General features: G+C 38.8%; 1 protein-coding gene across 3 annotated transcripts in view; it reads right to left on the bottom strand.

Annotated features, from left to right (window-relative positions):
- The window catches only part of ICE1 (interactor of little elongation complex ELL subunit 1), a 60,114-nt gene that overhangs the window by 21,845 nt on the left and 10,731 nt on the right, over positions 1–27,538 (bottom strand). Inside the window, exons 2-11 of one of the 3 annotated variants that reach the window (XM_079788272.1) lie at positions 23,534–23,592; positions 22,937–22,971; positions 20,411–20,429; positions 19,314–19,425; positions 16,694–16,770; positions 15,697–15,734; positions 13,304–13,386; positions 13,052–13,091; positions 12,909–12,965; positions 2,910–2,996 (exon numbers count right to left, since the gene is read on the bottom strand). In XM_079788272.1, coding sequence (XP_079644398.1) covers positions 2,910–2,996; positions 12,909–12,965; positions 13,052–13,091; positions 13,304–13,386; positions 15,697–15,734; positions 16,694–16,770; positions 19,314–19,425; positions 20,411–20,429; positions 22,937–22,971; positions 23,534–23,592 — 607 coding nt within the window. Of the gene's footprint in view, positions 1–166; positions 1,991–2,909; positions 2,997–12,908; positions 12,966–13,051; positions 13,092–13,303; positions 13,387–15,696; positions 15,735–16,693; positions 16,771–19,313; positions 19,426–20,410; positions 20,540–21,950; positions 22,866–22,936; positions 22,972–23,533; positions 23,593–27,538 lie in introns of those variants that run through there. The other 2 variants (XM_079788273.1, XM_079788274.1) reach the window with 2 other exon arrangements.

Below are 27,538 nucleotides of genomic sequence, written 5' to 3'. Positions count from 1 at the left end.
AATATCAAATATTTACAATATCAGAAAAACTTAAAATCCTAACTTATTCTAACAGTTCAAAACGTTTGCAATGTCCACGTAAAACGTATTTAAAAAACAACCCATCCCTTCCTGAAAACTATCCTATAAAACCTTAATACACTTCATGTAAGTATGCTTCGCTCACAACAAACAGGATGAGAAGACAGGTAGATGGATGAATGGGATTCCAGTGGCTCCTCCGCAACAGAGCACAGCAGCGTAACAGGCCCTGGGCCCTGATGACGTGCCCATTCTCTTGGTGAACCTTACACCAGCAGAACCTGGGAGAAACAGTTTTGTGCATGCAAGTTGGCAGGAAACACAATTTTCTCTGACAAGTGATCTATAATCCAGTGACATCAAGCCTACTACATCACCATATTTGTACAATGTTCAAATGAAGGAATCAGGTCACATGAATACTTTTTATTCTAAACAACAGAAAAATTACTACAAAAAGCCAATGATTTTTGGGTCTCGATTTTGGTTAAGTGAAGTGGTACTAATTACTAGTCAAGACCTATGTGTCCTGGAAATCATTAGAAACATCTATTTGCCATACTTTAAAAGCTGTAAACATGTTTTAAAGAGGACTCAGGGCTCCTGGGAAAAGTGGTTGATAACAGAGCTGGGGAGTGGAAATACAAGCTGGGCCTGAAACATCTTGCAGTGTCAGAAAGTAAAGAGGTACTCCGAATAGGATGGGTTATGCGGAAAGAGCCCAGGAGCCAACCAGAAGATGATCCCAATAACCAAAGCTGGGACAATCTGAACAATACATAATGATAGTACTGAAGTATAATGCATAAAATAAAATTAATACCCATGAGACTACAGTGACAGAAATAAGTAAATTAATAAAGGGAAAGCTTTTTCTTACAGAAAAATTCCATTTAATAAATGCAAAAGAAATGAGGGAAATACAATAAAATCTATAGACAAAGTAGCAACTATAGCAAATAAGATCCACTGATGGCTGCTAAAATCAGTGGGCTATAGTTAGAGAGAAACAGAATATTTGCAGAGTGTCAAAGTTATCTCCCCAAAGATAATTAACTAGTAATAGCTTTACAATGAAGAAACCTGAAAGACGCTATTTTAAACAAATGATAAAGGTTCTAACATCCCCAGTGACAATGCATCTCCACAACCCTTCTCCCTGGGTACAGCACCCTAAGCAGAGTGCAATATCACATTGTGAAGTTCTTGCCATAAATACACGCCTCAATCTAATATGAGAAAACATCAGATAAGCCAAAACTGATAGGCTTTCTACAAAATCATCTGTACTCTCCAAAAGTAGAAAAAATATGAGAGACAAGGAGAGATATTTGAACTGTCCGACTGGGGGAGATGAGAAGAATGACAACTAAATACAACATGAGATCTTGGAAAAGAAAAATGACATTGGTGGAAAAGCAGGTAAAACTCACATGAGGTTCATTTTGTTAACAGCATTATTCTAAGTGTTCTGGCTTTGATTATAGGTTATGGAAAATGTTAAACTGCAGGGAATATAAATGAGAAAGTGGAATAAAGAAATTTTTTTTACTATTTTTGTAACTTTTCTCATATGGAAACAAAACAACAAAAAATAATATATTTTATATTATAATATTGCAAAGACACTATGTTTTCCCTCCTACTTGAAAAAGCTAACATTAAGGAACAGACCTAACCCTTGAAATATTTTATTTTTAAAGAAACATATAATATTACTAAACATAGAAATGTCCCTTTTAATAACATATTTATCAACATGAAATCAAAGTGTTTACAATAAAAATAAAATATGACTATTGACTAATACAGAAAACTGAAATGTTGCCTATGACCTTAGGGAACGTGAGTGACCTTCAGAGCCTGAGAAGAAAATCTAGGTGCATGTTTCTACAGACTTACATCTTCACTATCTGTGAATTCATAGCAGCTAATCTAAGAAACTAGCACAACAACAAAAAAGCTAAGCACTTTATTTAAAAAAAAAAAAAAATATATATATATATATATATATATAGAGAGAGAGAGAGAGAGAGAGAGAGAGAGAGAGAGAGAGGGAGAGAGAGAGAGATTTCAGAGAGGAAGGGAGAGGGAAAGAGAAATAGAAACATCAATGATGAGAGAGAATAATTGATTGGCTGCCTCCTGCACTCCCCCACAAGATACTGAGCATGAGCCGTGATCGGGAATCAAATGATGACCTCTGGTTCACAGGTCGATGCTCAACCACTGCGCCACACCAGCCAGGCAAGTAGCACTTTAATCTTATGCAAGACAGCAATCTTCTCCCCATCCACTCCAAGTGACTAACATCTACTTCCAAATCTTAAATCCTGAATACAGTGCCATTGAATGTGGTAGAAAGAAGACATAACACAGATTAAATCAAATCTCTGAAAACATATTAGCTTATTGTGCTGTACAATAAGAATCTGACATGAGAGTTTACCTAACCATATCAGTATCCTAAAAGAGACTACAAATTTAGGGTACATTGTAACTAAAATTTCAATCAAAGTGACAGGTATAAGTTACATAATATCAAATTAAGCTAAACTGCCGGTAGGTGGATAGAACTCATGAAATGATTGGAAAAGCTGTGCGTCCTCAGTCTTCTGCACACACCTGCCAAATACACCTCCACTGTGGGTCCAACCAGCTTCTTTGAATGTTCTCTGATAAAAGCTACTATTAAAAATTAAAACCCAAATGCATTTACTGAGATTGGTACAATGTAGGAAAAGGAATCTGGTATAATTAGGAGTACCCATTCTAGCTTAGTTCATTATTTATTACACTGAGACATTAAAAACTAAAGACACACAATAGCCATGATAAACATTTCTACTTGCATGTACAATATGTACTTCTGGAAGCTTCTCTCTCACCTGGGACACATCTGCTGCTTTCACCAGGTGCTCTCTGTGCTGTGTTTATACAGAGCCAGAGTTCCTTCAGAAGTAGTTTTACTTTTCCTGAGAAAAAGAATACAGTATTAAAGACATGTTACGTGGCTCAATGTATGCACGGACAAAAAATAGTCCTGTGAAATCAGGACTTATTAGGAATATAAAAAGAAAATAACTTAAACATCTTCCCCAAATTCAACTACTGAACATAATTTAGTTAGCTACTGACAGAAAGGTCTGCAATGCTCTAGACCAAGCATGTCAAACTCAAAGGCTAACACAGGCCAAATAAACAAGGTTTAAGTTTATGTGGGCCACAAAAAAACAAAAACTTCAGTTTTCATAGAAACGTAGGCTTATTTTGATAGAGACATACTGAATACAAAGGGCTGAAATAAATGAGTAATCGTTAACATTAAATAATAGAACATTTTAATAAAAATTAATATTTTTTCTTGAGTATTAACTTACCAGACACTAAGTAACTGCACAAATTAATAAGCGTAATGCAAATAAACCTATTTTTCTTGTTCTCCGAAAGTGAAATATTTCCTGTTGCGCACACCAAACAAGTCAGTCCAAGACTAATGACGTGGCAATTGGCTAAAATATTCGCTACTAGTACTAGTGGAGAGAAATGATGCGGCTGCACATAAGGTGCTTAAAGGAAATGAATGCCACACGATTATAGTAATCAGTCATTAGCAAACGTTGTAGTTTGTTATTAATAATTAGGTATAACAGGATATTGTAAAAATTAAGTTACAAAATGTTTATTAAAATGTTTCTTGCATACCTTTATATTGACTGAACCGCAAAAATATTTGTTGTGGGCCGCATGCGGACCGGGGGCCGCGAGTTTGACATGCTTGCTCTAGACAAATATTGATGGCTGAATACAGGGTTTTGTTTGAGGGAAATGGGAGTATGTGAGTCAACAGACCAAATCTACCTGTTGTTAATGGCTTTTATCATCTTTATGTATGTAAGAAACAAAAAAATCTTTGGCCTGTTAAGTTTTCTACAGAGAGTGATATGGGATTGGGAAGGAAGCAGATATAACGACCAATATAAGAGATTTGGGCTCCATGTATTCTACAAAGAACAGGAGAGCAGTATCTCTTCAGTTAATGAGGTTATCAGAAAACCCTCAGAGTCGACCATACTGTAATTAACCTGGGGGCTTCATGGATCATAGAAAAGACATTAGTAGTCTTAATGGAAAATGAGGAAGACAAAAAGATGTATGTGTAAACAGATAAACAGGGAGAGATAATCCACACAGAGAAGCATATGCTTTTATGAGCAAAGCAAAAACTTTGTAATTTTTATAAGTTTTTAAAAGGGTCTGTATGGATTCCTAAAATGGTTAAGAACCACTGATTCAAGTTGAAATGCCAATAGTAACTGTAACTAAGACAGGCCCAATAAAATTCATATAACATTAAGAATATTAACTATGCTTTTAAAGTGAGTTTAACATTAATAAATACACAAATTCCAAAAAAAATTTGATAAGAAAAAATATTCATAAAAGTATCGATAATTTGTAATTAAGTCTGCATAAAAAGACAGCTCACACAAATTAAAATTCAACTAAAAATATGCTGTATTTCATTTCAGGCCACCTCAAAGTTCTATTATAGTTTCCTTGAACTTAAGTTCTTAAATTAACCTGAAGCACTTATTAAAAATACGGAAATCTTTAATCCAGTCTAGACCAACCTTTCAAATCTAAATATCTCCAAGAAATCACAAATTTTGAATAGGTCAGCCCTACGGAAGCCGGCAAACTGCATCACACCAAATAATGAGGTTCAGACAGAGGGACTGGGACAGAGTTGGACATTTTCAACCTCACCTGAGCCAGTCAACTCTGACAGTAACCATGTGTGAGGCACATCCATTTTTGAGTTCCAAATTCTATGATCAAGCAGCTTATCTATGTTGTGATTTAACCTACCCCAAAGCCTGCTTCCAAACAATGTAATCCCCTTTGCTTAAATGACCTGACCAGGATCCCTGCTTATTAGGTATACCCAAAGCAGCAAACAGGGAACCTTAAAAAAAAAGAAAAAAAGTTACTTTTCTATTCTTATGGAGTCTATTAACCAGAGCTATAGCTATTCTAATCGAGCACTTTTTCATTACTTCTAATCTACAAATAAAAGAGCTATCTATTCCAGGCAAGATAAAAGAAAACAATCTTCATTGTGGCTTCATTACTTGTTTGGGAAAAGAAAACCTCATTAAATTGAACCGCACACCTTAACCCAATCTTTTAAAGCACTTCCTTTATCAAAATTTAAGGCATCTGTCAATATTTCCGGACTTTTCTATTCCACTGACATGTCAGTTTCCACATGAATACCACACTTCTTTAATCATAATAGTTTTGTAATTGTCTTAGTATCTGATCAGATTTTCCTTTTCAAAAACTTTATTATTCTGAACATCATTTCCAGATAAAGCTTCACCATCTGCTTTTTCCCAGATAAAACTTCAATGGTGTTCTAAGTGAGATCATCCTATATAATAAAGAGCTAATATGCTAATTAGACCAGAAGGCGGACCAACCTTCTGAATGACCAATGGATGGGGGCAGGGCCACGAGGTAGCCAAGACCACGAGGCAGCGGGGGCTGCGAAGGCCTACTCTTGCAAGAATTCCGTGCATCAGGCCTCTAGCATGTTTATAAATGCATCTGAGGAAAATTCACATCCTTATCCTTTAAGTCTTTCAATCCAGGAACATGATGTTTATTTATGCATTCGGGTCTTCTTTAATGCTGCTCTTCAGGAGTGTTTCATAGTTTTCCTCATGGAGTCATAGCACACTGCTTTTATGTCTTTTCCTAAACATCTGATGGTTCTGTTGCCATCTGAAAATGGGTTGTTCTTGTTCCATTCCTGTTCTAATAGGTTCATAATGATATGTCGCATGTTCAATGTTTATATCACCACTTTTCCAAGCTCCTACACTTGTATTTTCCAGCTGAGACTTTTTGATTTTTTCAGTCTTATCGTTTGAAATTATGACAATATTGACTTCTTTATTAGTATTTACAGCTCCTAGTCTTTTGTGTTTTCTCTTCAGCACTGCCTGAAGGCTCCCATATTCACAAATCAGAGGTAAAAAGAAACAGCCTTGCTTTATTCCTGACAGTAATGGCTCTTATGCTTCACCTTTCTCAAGTACAAATTTTTTCCCTATTATTACCTACCAATTTTTTTTTAATGAGGAATGCATGCTAAATTGAGATCATATCATTTTTCTCTTAACCAATTGTTGCAGTATTTCTCAAAGAAATCCTTAAGTCATAATTTGTCTATATTCTCAGTTACTAGTAGATTTGAGTTCTTAAAATTTTACTTATACTCCTAAGTGACAGCTATGTCTTGAGGATGCATGTACATGTTATTCTTAACTGGCTCTGGTACAAGGTTATGCTAATGTAAGAGAATGAGACAGAAAGCACTGACTATTTTTCTAAGATCTAAAACAAATAAAATGATGAAGACATTAGTTTTCACCGAAGGCTTTACCTGTAAAGCCATCTGGTCTTCTATGGTGTTAGAGCTTTAATTTTTTTTTTTTTTTAACTTCTTCTGGGTTATTTTTCCATTCAGGTTTACAACTATTCTGATAACTTCAGCATGTTTTCCTAGAAAACAGTCCATTTCATTAACATGATCAAATTTGAATATAAACTTGAGAATTAGGATTCTCCAATTATAGTTTTACAGCTTTCTCAGTCCTGGTATTATTGGATGTTTGTTCCTTGCTTTCTTGATCAGACTTGCAAAGCTCTGTCCATTTCACCGGCATTACAAAGATCCACCAATTGATTTGAATGGTTTCAAAGTGTTTAGTTCCTATTTCATTAACTTATGTTTTCATCTTCATCAACTGCTTCCTTCTATTTTCCTGAGACGTCTGCTGTATTTTCCTATCTTCTTGGTCACTCATTTTCTGTTATTCTTGCTTTCTAAAATAATCACTGAAGACCATAAATAATTCCTTTGAATACCCTTTGGCAAAATCTCAAAAATGTAATAAATACGGCCCTATTATTATTTCCAAAAGTTCAGTATTTTCATTTTCATCTTCTGTTATCCAAGATTTATGTGTTTTCAGTTACCAGATAGATTTTGAAAGGTTTTTTTGTGGCATGTAAGAGATAGTTTTACTAGTATCTTATTAGACATCAATATTTTAATTTCTCATATCAGATAAGAGATTATTAAATAGTGAGCTTTAAATTATTTAAAAATACTTTAAATTCTAGAATTTTAAAAGTCATATCATATGTAAATTTTCAATCTTGCAATTATGATTCAAATTATATCTCCTATTTTGTCTGCTTTTCTATTTCTGAGAAACATATTAAAGTCTCCCATGAAAGCAGGCTTGGCTATTGCCCTTAAAATTTCCAAGCATTGTATTTGACACTGGAGGCCTGATGCATGAAATTCGTGCAAGAGTACGCCTTCCTTCCCCTGGCTGCCAACACGGGCTTCCCTCTGGCACCCGGGACCCAGGCTTCCCTCCAGCCGCTGGCAGACACCCGGGATCCGGGATTCCCTGCGGCCACTGGCAGGCACCTGGGACCCGGGCTTCCCTCACAGCCCCGGCTTCGTCCAGAAGGTCGTCCGGTCTAATTAGCTTTTATTATTATAGATAATTTCATGCTCTTTGATCCATTACAACAGTTTCTTCTTGGTAAGGTGTACCTTTAATAAATCTAGATAATTCCTTTTATCCATGTAAATTCATATCTAGGCTTGAATTTATTTTTTGCCTTACATTATAGCTTTCAAGTTAGCATTTGTTTGGAATTTCTCTATCCAACTCTATAGATTAATCTTTCTACTTCATTTGATTTTAAATGTATTCCCTATAAAAGTATCAGAAATGAAGATCATACGCAAAAGTCATGTTCAACACTTAGGAGGCCTTTCTAATATAAATATCCAATCTGTGCTCAGCTCTGGGAAGTTTCCTCCTATATTTCTTAATCACCTTTTCTCCCTTGGCTCTGTTCTCCCAGGAGAAGTCCTAATAGATGACTATTATGCTATCCAGCTTTATCCTCCAGATTCTTGTATTTTCCCTAATACTTTTTATTTCCTTGTTCTTTTGTACCATGTTCTCAGAGACACCTATCCTGTATTTGTCCATTCAACAACACAGCCTTTCTAGTGGGTATATTGCTACAATCACATTATTAATGTTCCAGAACCCCAACTCCAATTTTATAGCAGCAGCCTATGTGCATGTTCTTGGATTTTCTCTAAGAATACAATTCAATTTTTAACATTTTATGTGGCTTATAATTTCATACTGTTTCCTCAGGAACTAGCTCTTCTTGAGTTTTGGAGCCTTTCTTTCCTGCCACTGCTTTTTCTGTTTTGGATGAAGGTTTTGTCATAACATCTTTGATAACCAGAGTATGTTTCCTCAGCCTACATTTTTAGTCCTATACTCACAATAAATGGAGATTTATTTCATAAGCCTATAGGATCCCTCTGGGGAGGGAGAGTGAACGCAGTTGTGTGGAATTACATGAAATATAGAAATCTCATTTTCTGGGACTAGGAGCAGCCATAATTACCCAAACTTCGCACCCATGGCATAACTAACACTTTAGACAACTAAACTTTGGGCCATAGCCTCTGTATAAACATTAGAAACTATTTCTGAACCCAGAAGGTTGCACATTTTTAATCCCTTAATCAAAGATCTGGCAAAATGCTATTGTCCTGCTGCTTCTCCCTTCCACCTTTGCTTTGAGGAAACTCAGCTTCTGCCATAAAAGCTTGCTTTTTGAGGGGTGCTATTTTCTCTGTAATTTGGGGCTTTATCGCCAATTGATATCAACTGCTTTACATTTCCTCATTAATTTCTATCACTGTTGCTAAAGATTTTAACTACAAGGAAGGGCTATACTTTATTTTCTGGCATTTTTACTGGAATTTGAAAGGGAAGAAAGGCAAATGTGGCACTCAGGCAGCCTTTATTAAAAGTGAAATCAACACCCTTTCTGCCTAACTTGTAAATCTCTTTCAGAGAAGTCAAGAATCTATCCTATCTAATAAAAGTAATATGCAAATTGACCGTACCTCCGCTATACCCACAAGCCATGCCCACCAGCCAATCAGGAGCGAATATGCAAATAAACCCAACCAAAATGGCTGCAGCCACGGAGAGAGCAGGAGGGAGGCTTGGGTTTCCCTGGCAATGGAGGAAGCAAAGCTTTCTGCCTGCCCTTGCCAGCCCAGGCGTCCACTCAATGCTACAAAGTTTAAATGATAGAAAATAAATAAATCGCAACAAAAATGGCGGCAGCCACGGAGCTGGAGAGAGCAGGAGGCTAGGGTTGCCCCCGGAGATGGAGGAAGCCAAGTTTCCACAGCCCTGGCCTGCCTTGGCCTCTGCTTAAGGCTACAAAGTTTCAATTATAGAAGATAAATAAATCCCAACAGAAACGGTTGCCGCCATGGAGTGAGCAGAAGGCTTGGCTCCGCTCCAGGCTACAAAGTTTCAATTGTAGAAGATAAATAAATCCCAGATACCAGGGCCTCCGCTTGGGTTGCCTGGGGGCGTGGCTGGCCTGCAAACCACAACAGGCCCCTTGCCCAGGCTGCCCCACGCCCCAAGGGAACCCCCACCCTGATCCGGGACACCCTTCAGGGAAAACCAGCTGGCCCCCACCCATGCACCAGGCCTCTACCCTATCTAATAAAGGAGTAATATGAAGATTGACCATCAGTCCAACACACAAGATGGCTGCCCCCATGTGGTCAAAGATCCTGCCTCCATGTGGACACAAGATGGCCAGCAGGAGAGGGCAGTTGGGGGCAATCAAGCCTGCAGGGGAGGGCAGTTAGGGGTGACCAGGCCAGCAGAGGAAGGAAGTTGGGGGTGACCGGGCCTTCAGGGAAGGGCAGTTGGGGAGGGCCCAGGCCTGCAGGGGAGAGCAGTTGGGGGTGACCAGGCCTGCAGGGGAGGGCAGTTAGGGGTGACCAGGACTACAGGGGAGGGCAGTTAGGGGCAAAACAGGTTGGCAGGGGAGCAGTTAGGCATCAATCAGGCTGGCAGGGGAGTGGTTAGGGGGTGATCAGGCTGGCAGGCAATAGCAGATAGGGGCAATCAGGAAGGCAGGAAGGCGAGTAGTTGGGAGCCAGCAGTCCTGGATTGTGAGAGGGATGTCCGACTGCCCGAGAGCGGGCCTAAACGGGCAGTTGGACATCCCTCGAGGGGTCCCAGATTGGAGAGGGTGCAGGATGGGCTGAGGGATACCCCCCCCCCCGCAAAAATTTCGTGCACCAGGCCTCTATTATATATATAAAAGCCTTAGCGACCATTACGACCAATCGGTTGCTATGACCATGCACTGACCACCAGGGGACAGATGCTCAACGCAGCAGCTGCTCCCTGGTGGTCAGTGTGCTCCCACAGCCCCTCTCCCCGGTCGGCCGGCCAATCCTGATCAGCCCTGGGCCAGGCCGAGGGACCCCAGCCATGTACAAATTCGTGCATCAGGCCTCTAGTTAATAAAGAAAAGCATTAAAGATCATTTAAGAATTAGAAATTAAACCCATCAAGGTCCACAGCTTAATAATCAGCAGATTCCTAAAGACTTAATGTACAAAAAAAAATATCCCTATCCTCATAGTAAGGGAAACTAAAAACAAAACAAAACAATTTTACTTGAAATAGTAGCAACTTTTTTAAGGAAAATAAAGAGAATATAGGACACAGAGTAACTATAGAAAGAGTGGGAGAGTTTGGTTCAAATAGTAAGGCCTGAGAATAGCCAAATTCTAGAGCAAATCTACCAGTCAAAAAGAAATCAGTAATTTTATAGTCCACTGTTACTTGGGAAAGCCAAGTATTATCCAATCTTCTATTTCTCTCAGCAACAGCTATTACTAAAAGTTTCCCTTTCCATAGATAAGAGCAGGAAGAATAGTGAAAAGCACACAAATTATCTACCAGTGACATGAAAAATCAATGAGCAGGCAACTAAAAGGTGTGAATTACTAAAGCATTAAACCACACACACACACACACACACACACACACACACACACGATCTCATGCTCTGAATATTAAAAAACAAATTTAAGAGAAAAAGGGTAAAGGAGACTTCTAAAGAGACACACCATATTGTACAAAACATCATAAATGCTTTTAATAATATCCATTTGGAAAAAAAATAACACATCAGTGACATGAAAACAGCATTATTTACACTTTAAACTTATCCCTACCAAAAACATGAGAAATGGCAGAGCAGAAACTCATAACCTCCAATTTAGAAATAGAGAATGAAAACACAAAGAAAGAAAGTAAATAGTCCCACAATGAATAAACAGAAATATTAGTGAAAACCCAAATTTCTCCACTTCCAGGGTCATGCCTCCACGTCTACAAGATTATTCAGGGATAAAAGGTATACATGCATGTCTGTCATTTCCCTGTGACTTTTGTGACTGCCACTTTACTTTGCCTGGTAACTTTTGGCCTTCCATAAATTCTTATCTTCCAAAATCACTTACAGGACTTTGACTCAAGTTCCTGCCTGACATTAACAATCCTAATATATAAAAAGCCAGGGGCTGTAATGACCGAAACAACTGCACAGACGACCGAACAGCAGGCTGCATGGGGTGACCAGGCCGGCGGGGGGGGGGGGGAGCAGTTGGTGGCGACCAGGCCAGCGGGGGGGTGGGGGGGTGGGGAGGGGCAGTTGGGGTGACCACCAGGCTGGCGTGGGGGCAGTGAGGGGTGACCAGGCGGGCGGGGAGGAGAGGCAGTTGGGGGCAACCAAGCCGGCAGAGGGGGCAGTAATGGGTGACCAGACCGCCAGAGGGTCAGTTAGGGGCAACCAGGCCAGTGGGGGGAGGCAGTTGGGGGCAACCAGGCCAGCAGGGGCGGGTCAGTTGGGGGCCACCAGGCTGGCAGGGAGGAGCAGTTAGGGGTGATCAGGCAGGCAGGCAGGCGAGCAGTTAGGAGCCAGCGGTCCTGGATTGTGAGAGGGATGTCCAACTGCCAGTTTCAGCCCAACCCCTGGGATCGGGCCTAAACCAGCAGTCGGACATCCCCCGAGGGGTCCCGAATTGGAGAAGGTGCAGGCTAGGCTGAGCCCCCCCCCCCCATGCATGAATTTCATGCACCAGGCCTCCAGTCTATATAATAAAAGCCTAAGCGACCTTTACGGCGGAACAACCAGAACGACTGGTGGCTATGATATGCATTGACTACCAGGGAGCAGACACTCAACCCAGAAGCTGTCTCCTGGTGGTCATTGCACTCCCACAGAGGGAGCACCGCTCAGCCAGAAGCCGCGCTCACGGCTGGAAAGCAGAGAGGCAGTGGCGGGAGCCTCTCTTGCCTCCACAGCAGGGCTAAGGAGCAGTAAGCCGAGCGGTAAGGAGCCTGCTGTTAAGGAGCAGCAAGTCGAGCAATAAGGAGCAAGGACCCGGGCGGATCCCAAATTGCGAAAGGGATGTCCGGGGGGATAGGGCCTAAGCCAGCAGTCGGACATCCCCCGAGTGATCCCAGACTGCGAGAGGGCGCAGGCTGGGCTGAGGGGACACCCCCGCCAGTACATGTATTTTGTGCACCAGGCCTCTAGTTTTTATATATTTGGCACCTAAGAAATTAACTCAATAAACTGTAAACTAATGAGAAAACTATACCTATTCATTGAAAAGTTGGAAATTACATTTCTAACTAGTTTTCACTTCCTAAACAACACTTCTTTTTTATACTTCCTTTCAGTATGTTATTTTGTCACATAGTATAGTGATAATACACAGGGATCTAATGAAGACAAGAAATAGGATATGGCTTCTTCTTCCATGAAAGATCTACTAAGCCCTGCAACTTTCACAATTATAGGTAAGAGCAACCTTCCAAAACACTAAAAGTAATGCACAGAAATAAAAACAGAACTTGGAATATACTCACTTCTATCTATGCTTCCATAAGTATCACTTGTAATTTGTGTTCCAACGTTTCTCAACTCTAAAAATATGGAGGGAAAAACAGTTAAAAGAAGAATTTTGTGTACCAAACATAATTTTTATGTAAACCATTAACTGAATACTCACCCCTTTCAGCTTTCTGTTTAGAAAATTCATCAAGCTTTTCCTGTGGAAACAAAACACTAACAACAGTGTTTGAATGTACAGGAGTGCAGCCACTCTAGACCCAATGTCCAGGGGCAGCCTGACAGCACTGCTGGCTGTTTCCACCAGGGGCCTCATTCCTGACTCCTGCATGAGCAGTTCATTGCATTTTTACAAGGACACTAAGGAGCCCTGAAACCAGAAAGTTAACGTGTGTGTGCTGTTATCTTTTACCTGTGTCTTCTTAAATTCCTTTTCAAGTATTTTCTTTTCATTCCTTAGTTGCTTGAAGTCCTGAGTTTGCTTGACAGCAGCCTCTTTATTTAAAGAGTGCAAGGAAATAAGAAACATAATTTACCAACTTTACAAGTACCAGTAATAAAATATTCAAAACCTAATTTACTGAGTTTTTTTCATTTCTTAAAACTTCGAAAAAAATTTTGTAAAAGATTACTATGCCTTCAGCATTTTATCAATCAGGGATAAATGCAGAAAAACTTTTAGCTTAAAAAATTATTTCTATCACCTACAAAACCATAAAATTGGCACAGTCCCTTTACAATCCCAGCACAAGCCAACCCAAACCCTCTAGATAGGAAAGATTCCAACACATGTAACCTTTCAAGAGAAGGAGGCCATGGTCCCCCTCCTTGTTTTTCAACAATCAGCAACATTTAAGGTTTATAGATTGTAGAACTGTGATTTTATCTTAGAATACAGTTAATATCATTCTCTTTATTTGGGGGAAGGGACAATCTTCTCTATGCTTACTATATTGTCACTCCTTTCTGGAATTCCCTTCAATAAGTTAATAATCATGACTGCTAATACCTTTATTATGATCTACAGTTGACCCTTGAACAACCTTGGCGTTAGGGGCGCTGACCACCAAGTAGTTGAAAATCCACATATAACTTTTGAATTCCCAAATAAGTAATTACTAATAGGCTACTGTTGATCAGGGGCATTACCAATATCATGAAGAGTCACTTAACACACATTTTGTATGTTATGTGTATTATACACTGTATTCTTACAATAAAGCTAGAGAAAAGAAAATGTTAAGAAAATCATATGAAAAATACAATTTATAATATTTATTGAAAAAATTCCATGTGTAAATAGACCCACGCAGTTAAAACTTGAGTTGTTCAAGGATCAACTGTACTGTTAAACCCTTTGCACTCGCTTGCTTTTTTCTCGATTCCTTTATTCTAATGCTAACCGTGTCGAGTCACACTCAACATCCGAGTGCAAAAGGTTAAGGCATTTTCATAGCTGTTCTCTGAATCTTCAGCCAATTATTAATTTCTGTTTTTGGTTCTGAAGCACTGTATAATCCAAGTATACTTTAGGAATCTGAGTAGTACTAAATATGTTCATTCACAATCACTATGAAAAGTAAAATCCCATAAAATACCAGGATAATAATCCTGTCCTGATTCCTTTTAATAAGCCTAAGTATTTATTTAACCTAAGTATTTTTTTACTGGATTATTATGCTGTATCATTTAACGGGGAAAAAAAATTTGTCACAGGGAAAACAAAGGCTACATTTTTGCTCCAAAGGAATTGTTCTAAAAGCTGCATTATAGTTTTACAAGCATTTCAGGCCCCTTTAAAAGCATTTCCTTCAATAGATATACAGTGCTGTTGTACTTATTGCCATATTATTGATGTCTGTGCAACAACCAAATCAAGGAAAAAATTGTTACTAAAATATTTAAGAGTTATGGTCTAAAAAACTCAAGCTCTATCTAGGTAAACTGATGACTAGAAACATTTTCCTTTATCTGTATGTCCTGATCCAACTTAATTTAAATCCTTGCTTCACACTCTAAATAAAAAAAATACGCCATTCTCTGAAGCAGAGCACTGCAAGTATGATGAAATATCAAACAGCAGGGTCAGTAAGCACAGCAGGAATGAGAGAAACATGTACCAGGGATGGTTCCGGCAGAGCCCCGCTGGTCTCTACTGGATGTTATTTCCACATCCCAAACACTCAATGAAGGGAAAAGAAAACAGAAGGAAAGATCTTGCATTCAATTCCTGAAAGGTTTAATAGCTGTTCCATAAGGACTGACCAGATCCTTCCAGTGGCCCCTCTGTACTCTGCCTACTCAGTGTGGACTAGAAGCCCCTAATCAGACAATGGGGTGTGGGGAGGACCATGGACAAAGTGACAATCCCCAAAGTAGAGAATTTCACGGAAATCCCTCCATGGGTATAGTCATAACTATCTAAATGCAGCAAGTTTCTTGGTACTAAAAGTAGTACCTTACTCTGCTAACCTCTGATTTCATTAGGAAAAAAAAAAAAAAAAAAAGAGAAAGCTCTGAGATTCAACTTTCAAAATTAAATCCTTTTATTGTTATTTTTTACAGAAAAAAGTATAGGCTGCTATTACTTTCAGTGGAACAACATTTCAAGGATTTGCCACATTCATTTTCATGCTACTATCTCGTAACTGAAAGGAATATAGCATCCAGACTTCTTCCTAATGGTATCCTTAAAGTAATCACCCAGGGATATGCCATCAAAACCATGACTACTCAACTACTTGATCCAGTACTACAACCTGTTACAGTTACCAGTAAGTAGCTAGATAACAATAGTACCAATACCTTCCAGCTTCTTCACCTTGGCTTCCAGTTTCTTCTTCCTAAAAATAAAAATTTTATATGTTAAAATTGTAAAGAAAAAAAAAATATATATATATATATATGTTACAAAAAATATACATTAGCTTGTGGCACATTTATTTTTAATTACTGATGTTCATATAACAAAGTAAATGTCAGTCACAATGAGCATCACACATCAACCATTAAAATTACCAGCAATTGTTCTAACGGTAGAACAAGAAAAATATTATGCCGTTTAGTATGTAACAGTTGTAAAATGGACTAAAGAAATGTGTACTTCTCTCTCTGAACTGCAGTGGCTTCAACTATGAATCAAGCTGATATGTCTGGATGGTCTCCTAGATTCAGTGCAGCCTCTAACTAGGCAATGCTCCTTTCAGGAGCACGGATGGCGGGAGTATTCACTACACCACTATTATGAGAGACCGTGGCTGGAGATGTGCACTTGTTTTTGGATGGATTTGAGTCAAAGAAGAGAGGTACTCTCTGAGAGAGTCTCTGAATTACTGCTACATCAATTAAACTACTATTTGTGTAGTTTACAAGTTTGTTGAATAATGTGAATATAGGATTAAAACTTCAAAATAATCAACTGGATGCTTCTGAACAGCCCTTTTTATGAATGGCAACAAAGACATCCATTCTGAATGGTAGCTGTTAAAGTACTGGTACCAAGAAAGGAGTAAATAATATTTTCACACAGAATACACAAGCATGCATGATATATAAATATTAACATGTTTACAGAGTCTTCTCTTTGCATAGTCCTTTGACATGTGATAGCTTATTTAACCCTCTTTATAACCCTTCAAGGTAGTTACAATTTCCACTTTACAGATGTGGACACCAAGGTTGAAAAACATTCAAGATTGCAGTTAATTACGGCCAACAAACTCAGAGAAAAGAGAAACACTGTTGATTTAAGAATTTTTTAAGATGAAAACCCTATTTCCAAAGTAATTTTAAAATTACTTACTGAGCATCAGTTTTCAAGCATTCTTCTTTTATACGAGCATATTCCTGATGAGTTTCCTGATATAACTTCAGAGAACTCTTAAAAAATAGATAGATACTATCAATCTGAAAGTCATGACCATCAGTAATAACTTACTTTGACCTACCAAAGCTAAATTATTATCATTTAATTGTATGAAATTAACTGAATAGATATGTTAGGCAGGAAACCAAAGTACAATTCATTGAACATTGTAAAGGCTATAACTAGATCCTTATTAAACACTAGTGGCCCGGTGCACAGATTCATGCACACTGAAATTAATTAGAAGAAAGATTTGTGTGGTAACTACAATACTGCAAAAAATTACATCAAAATAGTATATACAATATAGTATCTTAAAATTAAAACATGAGTGCGATTGGCACCAGCGAGAGTTTTATATGTATCATGCATGCGCAAGTCAACGTTTACTTTTAAATTGCCAGTGGGCATCATATATACTGGCTGGTCGAACAGTCGATGCATAAATCGCAATGTGGTTTACAATGAATGTCAACAAAAACAATCAAATTCACAATCGACAATGACAGATTGAAACACACGCATACAATTGGCACCAGCAAGAGCTTTATATGTATCATGCATGCGCGAGTCAACATTTATTTTTAAATTGCCAGTGTGCATCATATATGCCAACCGGTTTGGTCAGTCAGCAGGACACGTGGTTGGTCACATAGCCTTTTATAATATGATAATATGATTAATAGTCCAATAAAAACTATAAAGTGAAAATGTATTAATTTTAAGACAAGTACAAATCTTCATAATAGTAAATCGCTAATATTTTTGTCTCAACCAATTAAAATTCAAAAAAACCTAAAGAAATTTTAAAGCTTAATATAAGCTATTGTTACTAGTACACAAAAATATAAAACAAGTCGTTATACTTAACAATAACTGGAAAAAATGTGTTAACACCAATCAATACATATACGCTAAAGGGTACTATATGCCAGCCGACCGGGGGGAGGACCCATGGGAGGCTGGCCAGTCACAGGAGGTTGGCTGTGGGAGCACACTGATCACCAGGGGGCAGCTCCTGCTGAGCATCTTCCCCCTGGTGGTCAGTGTGCATCAAAGTGAACGGTAGACCAGTTGTTCGGTTGACTGGTCATATGGTCCCTTACGTTTTTATATATATACTAGGGGCCTGGTGCAAGAAATTCGTGCACAGTGGGAGGGTGTCCCTCAACCTGACCTGCACCCTCTCCAACCCAGGACTCCTCAGGGGATGGCAGACTGCCCGTTTAGGCCCGATCCGGATCGAGCCTAAACCGGCAGTCGGACATCCCTCTCGCAATCCGGGACCGCTGGCTCCTAACCGCTCACGTGCATGCCTGCCTGCCTGATTGCCCCTAACCCTCTGCCTGCCTGCCTGATACCCCTAACTGCTCCCGTGCCTGCCTGATTGCCCCTAACCACTCTGCCTGCCTGCCTGATCGCCCCTAACTGCTCTGCCTGCCTGATCGGCACTAACCTCTATTCCTGCCTGCCTGATCACCCCTAACCTCCTCTGCCTGCCTACCTGATTGCCCCTAACCACTCTGCCTGCCTGATCACCCCTAACTGCTTGCTGGGGGACCATCTGCCTACTTGATCGGCCCTAACCACTGGGATGCCTACCTGATTGCCCCTAACCACTTGCCTGACTACCTGATCACCCCTCACCGCTTGCTTGGGGGCGGGGCCAGCCCGGCAAGGGGCCGTGGTGGTTCTGGTCTAACAGTCATTATGGTCGTGACGCAGTTACAGTCTCTGGCCTTTTATTATATAGGAGAGATCAGAGGTAGACAAAATTCAATGTCTTAGTTGTTTTTCTTTAACTTTTATTGTATAGTAAAATAGAATTTCTACAGAAATAGGAAACTCAATCACTGTTAAAGTATGTACGACCTCAGATAGGTGCATGGCATTATTAAGATGCCACAATTTGAAGACTGAGAGGCACAATGATACTGAGAAGAGCTTAAAGAACAGGTAAAGAAGCCAAGAATCATCCCAGCTTGTCTATAACTTGTCTTATGCAAATCACCTCTCTTTATTGGCTTCAGATATTTCTTATCTGAAAAGCCAGGAATTCTCTTCTAAGACTCCTATAAAGAGTAAACCAAAATTTATATAGAAAAACAAGCTTATACTATTTTAAATAAACTGTTTTATTACAACTTGATCTTGAAATAGAGAATATGATTTTGCTACTTTTAAGTTTAAATTTTTGCATGTTATTTTACACTTAAAGCAAAAAAAAACTAACAAACAACAAAAACAATGTGAAAAGGTAATCAATACAGGACACATGGGAGCCATAAAAATTCACAACTAGAAGAATCCTCTACTACTGAACATTTCATAAAGCATAAGAAACTAACACAGATTTACAGATCAAATGATCACTGTAAGGATCAAGCCATAAATCAACTAGTTCAATGTTCACTAAGTATACTAACACACTTAAGAGTTTTGATGAGTATTAATTTCCTTTGTTAATATATAAAATGTATCGTTATCCCAATTACAGTGAATTAGCAGCTCTTAATTAATTGAAGATATAGTTTTGGAGGAAAATTATTTTAGGTACCTTTTTCTCTTCTAGCTCAGCTTTTAAAGATCCCAGTTCTTCCTGACATTTCTGCAGAGGAGAAATTTTTTGAAGCATCTGTTCCACTTGATGATGCAGAGTACTATTCTCCCTGAAAATGGACAATGCATTAACATTATACAGTGAATTATTAAATATATCTATTGGTGACTTTTGATTATTTTCTAAAGGAAAACAAAAAGGAATGAAAGAATTTCTCTTTTTAAATACATTCTCTATTTATATCAACATGACCTTCACGTTGCTTTTTATTTCTTTGGCATTATAATCTATTTCTAATAAAAGTATATCAAAAAGCCACTTGAGCCCTAACCGGTTTGGCTCAGTGGATAGAGCGTCAGCCTGCGGACTGAAGAGTTCCAGGTTCGATTCTGTTCAAGAGCATGTACCTTGGTTAAGGGCATATCCCCAGTAGGGGGTGTGCAGGAGGCAGCTGATCAATGTTTCTCTCTCATTGATGTTTCTAACTCTCTATCCCTTTCCCTTCCTCTCTGTAAAAAATCAATAAAATATATTTTTTAAAAAGCCACTTGAGAAGCAGATACAGCAGATTCTCAGATTCTCAATCTGCTGGAGAAAACATTAAAGTGCAATCTGCCAAGTAAATTGGCTCTTCCAATCTTGAACTCATCACCATTTATTCAAATTAAATGATAGACAATTTTGTGATTCAGTTTACAACCACGTTTTTTTGCCTTCTTCTAAGTGATAAATGTAATCAGTTTAGAATATTGCTAAATTTTTACATAAGTTTATCTAAAATTGTTTCAAACATACAAAATAAATAACCCCATTAAACAGTCCAATTCACATAGAAAACAACCATTATGGCAATAAACTTCATCTCAATGGCAACATAGTCAGTAAAAGTTATTGAAAAGTCAAACTAGACCATAATTTAATACCTTAGTAAGAAATTCATTTGGGAAACATGAATCTTCTTTTATTATGAGTATCAAAGCAATATTCTAAATAATGGGTCAAACATAAATGGCTCTTTTTTTCAAATCCATCCATTTAAAAATCTAGGCTGAGAAATGTCTCTCTCAAATCAAATATGAGAACAGATAGCTTACCTTCTGGCAAACTGCAGCTGTAAAGCTTGTTAAAGAAAACTTTGAGAATTTTATCTACTGATACTTGTCTGAAGACAAAACTCACTTAAAAATAACACTGCAGTGTATATATAGGTAAGATCATAATTCCTAGAAAACAATATTCAAAGTTCCATAAATAGCATACATGTAACATAGTGAGAAGATTTTTACTGAGTTATTCCTATTTATAACATGTACTAAAAGTAAAAATATCCACTTCTCTAAATTAAAAAGGCATCTGATTAAATAAATGATCAATATTAAATTCCAAGAATAAAGACAATATGAAATTAACGGATAATACCTCAAATCCTATATATATCAGAACACCCAAATAACTTGTCCACCACTTCTCAAATGATCCAGAGAATAATTCCAATAATTGCATCAAACAAGAATATTTTCTTACTAAAACTATGCATAACTATATTTAATGAGTAACAAGACAGGGAGAACAAAAAATCTAGATATTCCTTCATTTTTACAATTTATACAATTTGATAACTTCATTCACCATCTCAAGCTGCCAGTAATGTTATAAAGACAGCAAATAATAATTCCTTTAAATTTCATCTCCTATAAATTCCTAATCATACCACAATATAGCAAATGTTTATTTGTAACAAGTCTGTATCCTCCTCTATTAGAATATAAACTTCTCAAGATTAAGTAATATACTTTATTCAACCTAAATTATTGCAGTCTTTGCAAGAAAAGAAAAGTTCAAAAAACATCTGCTGAAATAAAGTTGCTCTTCCCTTTAGAAAGAGGAACTAATAAACAACAAAATAGTCAGAATTACAAAAAAAAGTAAGAAAGCAAGTCATATAAGAAAGCCATACAAACCCTATAACATTGGTACCTCAAGTTATAGAGCAAATTACTACATACTTGAGGTACAGCAAATACATATTTGGGGCAAATGGCAAATGTGTTTTTTCAAAAATCTCTATTTAGCCCTGCCCAGTGTGGCTCAGTTGGTTGGATCATCATCCTAGTACACCAAAAGGTTGGGGGTTCAATTCCTGGTCAGGGCACATATGTAGGTTGTGGGTTCGAGACAGAAGCAGATTACTATATCACGAATGGAAATTCAATAATAGAAAGTTTTATCAATTTTTAATAATTTATCCTAACAAATTTCTAAATTCTGCAAATTTTAGAAAAGTGAGTAATTTTCCTACTTACTTGTGTAATTATCTCAAAAAGGTTATACCATTTCTTCCAAAAAGGATGAACACATACTCTCCTAATACTGGAATTGATTGCCTACCTATTTTTCTGTATAGTTAATTAGAAGTATTGCAATAACTGTTTCTGTAGTTTTTATAAGCAAAGAAATTACTCTTGCAATAATACACATTTATAGTTAAGTAGACTGTTAGTTTCAACAAATAAGGCACAAGAAATTTCAATGACTTATATTTTTTAATGTAAAAAAACAGATATGAAAAGTAAATTTCAATGTTATACCCCGATTTTATCACTCTAATAACAAATTAGATATGATGGTACCAACACGAACAAGTAAGTCCAGGATGTCAGACATAATACTGAATGAAGCATGCTTCGAGTAACTGCCAAAGGTGACCAGCAGAATCTGTCCCAATATTTAAGCTGAAGCTGTACTTCAGTGACTCCCTGAAAATATACATGTATTTTTATGAGAGAAATTTTATTTTATGGGAGAGAAATAATTCAGGGTAAGTGTCATCATCACAAGATGAGAAAGGATCAATTATACACACTATTTTCACTCTGCCAAGAAATTATTTAACCAGAGGCCAAATATAACACAAGTGCCCTTCATGGTTGTTAAATAAATTGTGACGATAAGCTCAAGGTATACATTAATCTCTACAAGTCATAACACTGATTAACACAAGTCGGTTTTCTAACATTCTGAATATTCCTACAGGGCCCTTCTTGCAGAAATGCCCAAATATTCTGATATTCAGCTTCACATAATTTCTGAGCCTAAAGAACATATAGCACGTCCTTGGTACAAATGAAAAAGACCTACTTTGTCCAGTTCAGTGATTGAGCATCAACCTATGAACCAGATCATGGTTCAATTTCAAAGCACATGTTCAGGTTGCAGGCTCAATCCCCATCAGGGGGCATACAGGAAGTAGCCAATCAATGATTCTCTCTTATCACTGATGTCTCTCCCTCTGCCTTTCTCTCTGAAATACACATACATATATACATATATGTATGTATATATAAAGAAAAAGATCTACTCACTAAAAAGCTTATGAAACCTAAGAATATCAAAATCAATGACAAAAAAAATTCTAAAATAGAGAGATCTGCAGTCTTTATCAGGAAACATGTATTAACAGTAAAAGACCAACTGTTTACTGTGCTTGTTAGAAATACTCCCTACTTTAAGTCTGTAAATAGTGCCCTCCAAAAGATAACTATGAAAATCTCACATTTCTTTAAAAAATTATATGTAAGTAAATTTAAAAATTCTAAGAAAAAAAGCCAATAAAAGGATATCATCACATTTCTTCTGGTACTCTGTTAACAAATTACTGCAACAAAGAAAAGAATTGTTATACTATGTTAAAACTATGTTTCAAAATATGCAAGGCACCTTTCTTCCCCCACAATAAATTAGTTTAATTATATATATGCAAACATGTACATATTATCTTAAATTCCTTAAAACACTGTATTGATATATGAGATTTCATTTAAAAAGCCCTTTGATCTAATTAATATCTTAGCCTATAAATTATGTGACTTCATTAGAATTAAAAAAAAAAACAATTATATCTCACACCACAGCTATGAAATACTGTGAGGAAATTTGAGACCCTCTCCTAAAACTAAGAAGGCTTTGAAGATATGACAGCTTTAAAAAAATTGCCAGTTTAGCAAAAATCACTTCCTAAGCCATGAGCCTTGTTGTAAAGGCCAATAACAGAAGGTTAATGATGATGACAGGAGTTTCATTATAATCAGCACAACACCATGTAGGCCTCAGAAGAGAAACTCCAGTTCGCCTTTTAGGCTCAGGGGTCTAACATCGTCTCCACTTCAGCTTGTCTGTCCAGGTCCATGAAGTTCAGCCAAACACATAAATATACTCACTCTGTATTAATAATTTTTTGCTTCAAGGTGATTAATGCTTCAACATATTCATTTAAATTCTGAAAGAAGAAAGAAAAACACTAGTCAGGTACTTGTTTTTATATAAATTACTTTAAATATAATTTTACAGTAGCATGTCATATATATATATATATATATATATATATATATATATATATATATACACACACACACATATATATAAAATCTTAATATGCAAATAGACCGAACGGTGGAACAACCGAACAACTGGTCGCAATGACATGCGCTGACCACCAGGGAGCGTGCACGGAACATGGCGGGCATCGGCCATGGTGGGATGGTGGAGCAGGTGAGCAGGTGCATCAGACCAAGGCGGGGTGCTGGTCACTGTCATCGGGGCGAGCCTCTGGTGGTTACGGAAAATTCTTTGCTCCCATGTGCCACGGTCCCCCCCAGTGTTTGCAACTGCTGTTGGTGCCGGTCCCGCTCGCACCCGCTGCGGTTGCCCGGCGCCGGCCGATTGCTTGGCACTGTCAGTGGGTGCGAGCAGCGGCTGCCAGCCCTGATCACCCTTCAGGGCTTCTCCACCTCCACCTGCTCCTGAGGCGCAATTGGGGCTGGCAGCCGCCACTCGCACCCACTGACGGCGCTAAGCGATCGGGACCAGTGCCAGGCATCGGCAGCGGGTGCAAGTGGGGCCGTCACTGGCAGCGGGTGCGAGAGGCAGCAGGTGCAAGAGGCAGCTGCCAGCCCCAATTGCCCAAGGGATTCTCCACCTCCCCCTGCTCCTGAGGGTCGATCAGAGCAGCAGCTGCTGCTCGCACCCACTGACGGCGACAGCCCCAATCGCTTCGTGCCATCAGCAGGTGCGAGCGGGGCCGGCGCCATCAGCGTGTGAGAGTAGCAGTGGCGGGAGCAGGACTGCCAGCAGAGAGGGGACCGGGAGCCGTGGTGGGAGGGGCCAGGTGGGGGCGCAGATGGGCCGAGACCCGCCCCTGTGCCCACCGAAGCCTCACAGCCCACAGTTCCTTTCAAGGTGGATGAATTCGTGCACTGGGCCCCTAGTTTATTATAAAACATAAACATATTATTTACTGTGTTACATAAACACAGAAATATGTAAATCTATTATTTCCATTGTACATAAAACACAAAAATATGCAGTGTGATCCTGAGCCCACACTGCCTCTCTCTGAATCTTTAACCTGAATGATGGAACTCTAAGAGCAAGGTAGTTAGTTGTACAGATGCTGACTGTGTGTACTTGATTTCAGTGTGGTGTACTCAGTTTACACTGCAAAACATCAACAAGCTTGGGAATCAGTGACACCAGATTCCTCTTAGCCAGCTGGTCCTCCCTCATCTAGCAGGAGCTTTGTTTTTGAAAAAAGTCTCCTCCTGGGACGCTGAGAATACCTGGAACAGGTGGACTAGACCAAGAACAGAGGAACCAGCTACACCTACGCACACTTGCCACCTGCTTCTTCTCCCCATTAAGCTCCCAGATAGTAATAGCCAATCCTTTTGCTCTCCAGGCAGAGACTTGAAACAATTTATCTGAGGACCTGAGGAACTCTAACCAGCCTGGAAATAAGATAAAGGTACTGACATCAGATATTATTTAGTCAATAAATGGCCTATCCAGACCTATTACAATGAAACTCAGAAACTTGTAACATGAGAGACCAAAACAAGCCAAAGAAACTTAGAATAAGCAAAAATTAAGAAGAAAACTTCAAAAAAAAATATGATTTGAGACAATTTATATTAAATTCATGAAACAAGAAATAATCAGAGATCTTAGAAATTAAAATAAAAAGCTCTTAAAAGTAAGACTATAAACACCCACTAGCATGGCTAAAATCAAAATGACAGGCAGTAACAAGTGTTGGAGAGGATATAGAGAAATTGGAACCCTCATACATTGCTGGTAGAATATGAAATGGTGCAGCTGCTGTGGAAAATAGTTTGGCAATTCCTCAAAATGTTAAACAGAGTTAAGCATATGATCCAGCAATTACACTCCTAGGTATATACCCATGAGAATTGAAAACACATGTTCAGGCCAAACTAGTACATTCTTATTTATAGCAGTATTATTCACACTAGCCAGAAAGTAAAAATAAACTCAATGTCCATCAACTGATGAATGGATAAACAAAATGTCATACAGTCATACAACGTGGTCATTTGGCAATGAAAAGGAATGAATGACACAGGCTACAACATGGTTGAGACTTGAAAACATTATGCCAAGTAAAAGAAGTCAGTCACAAAAGGCTAGTGGCTGTATGATTCCATTCATATAAATTGTTCATAATAGGCAAATCCAGAGGCAGGAAGTAGATTAGTGGCCGGGGTGGAGGAGGTTAGGGGAGGACAGGGAATGACTGCTAATACAGGGTAGGCCAAGAGTAGGTTTACAGTTGTTCATATAAAAAATAAACAATAATTAATAATACAAGAATAAACCCTGTTTCATGTACTCACAACTGTAAACCTACTTTTGTCTCACCCTGTATTGAAGAGGTTTCTTGGGGAGATACAGGGGTGTGTGGATAAACCTATTTCATACTTCATAGTCGTGACAAGATTAGATGACTGTGAACATACTGAAAACCATTGAACTGTACACATTAAAAGGGTTAATTTTATGGTATATAAATTATATCTCAAAAAACTGTTATAATTAATTAAAAACAGGGAAGCAAAATTATAGACTTAATAATAAAGTTGAAAAACTGTCCCCCAAAATAAAGCAAATCACAGACATGGAAAAGAATAAAGAAAAACAATGAGAGTGTCAGTGTAAGAAGTCCACATGCCCAACAATAAGAGTTCTACAAGGAGAATAACAGAAAAGATGGAGAGGTAATCAAAGAAATACTAATGTTCAAGAAAAAGATCCCAGAAATGAAGCCAGAAGTTCCCAAATTGAAAGGGCCCAACACACTGATACAAACAGGATCCAAACCATGACACATCAATATAAAATTTTAGAATATTAGAGACAAAGCAAAGAGTCTATAGAAATCCTGAGAGAGAAAAACAAAAACAAAAACAAGTTATATACAAAGAATGTGGACTCAGGATGGTTTAGACTTCAACAGCAGTCAAAAAAATCTGGAGACCTAGAAAACAAGCCTTCAAAATTTTCTGAAAACAAATGAATCCTATCTAATAAAAGAGTAATATGCAAATTAACCATCATTCCGCTACACCCACAAGCCAATCAGGACCGGGTATGCAAATTAACCCAACCAAGATGGCTGCGGCCACGGAGAGAGCAGGAGGGAGGCTTGGGTTTCCCCGGTGATGGAGGAAGCCAAGCTTTCCACATACCCTGGCTGGCCCAGGCCTCCGCTTAAGGCTATAAAGTTTCAATGATAGAAGATAAATAAATCCCAACAAAAATGGTGGCAGCCACGGAGCTGGAGAGAGCAGGAGGCTAGGGTTGCCCCCGGCGATGGAGGAAGCCAAGCTTCTGCAGCTCTGGCCAGCTTTGGCCTCCACTTAAGGCTACAAAGTTTCAATTGTAGAAGATAAATAAATCCCAGATACCAGGGCCTCCGCTTGGGTTGCCTGGGGGCGTGGCCAGCCTGCAAACCACCACAGGCCCCTGGCCCAGGCCGCCCTACACCCCAAGGGAACCCCCACCCTGATCCGGGATACCCTTCAGGGCAAACCAGCTGGCGTCCACCCATGCACCAGGCCTCTATCCTATCTAATAAAAGAGTAATATGCAGATTGACCATTACACCAACACACAAGATGGCTGCCTCCATGTGGTCAAAGATCCTGCCCCCATGTGGACACCAGATGGCCACCACAAGATGGCCAGCAGGGGAGGACAGTTGGGAGGGACCAGGCCTGCAAGGGAGGGCAGTTGTGAGCAATCAGGCCAGCAGGGGAGGGCAGTTGGGAGGGACCAGGCCTACAAGGGAGCGCAGTTGGGGGCGATCAAGCCTGCAGGGGAGGGCAGTTAGGAGTGACCAGGCCGGCAGAGGAGTGAAGTTGGGGGCA

The sequence above is a fragment of the Cnephaeus nilssonii genome (genome assembly GCF_951640355.1).
Source record: "Cnephaeus nilssonii genome assembly, chromosome: 2".
NCBI lineage: Eukaryota > Metazoa > Chordata > Mammalia > Chiroptera > Vespertilionidae > Cnephaeus > Cnephaeus nilssonii.
This window is presented reverse-complemented; position numbering and strand designations above follow the sequence as displayed.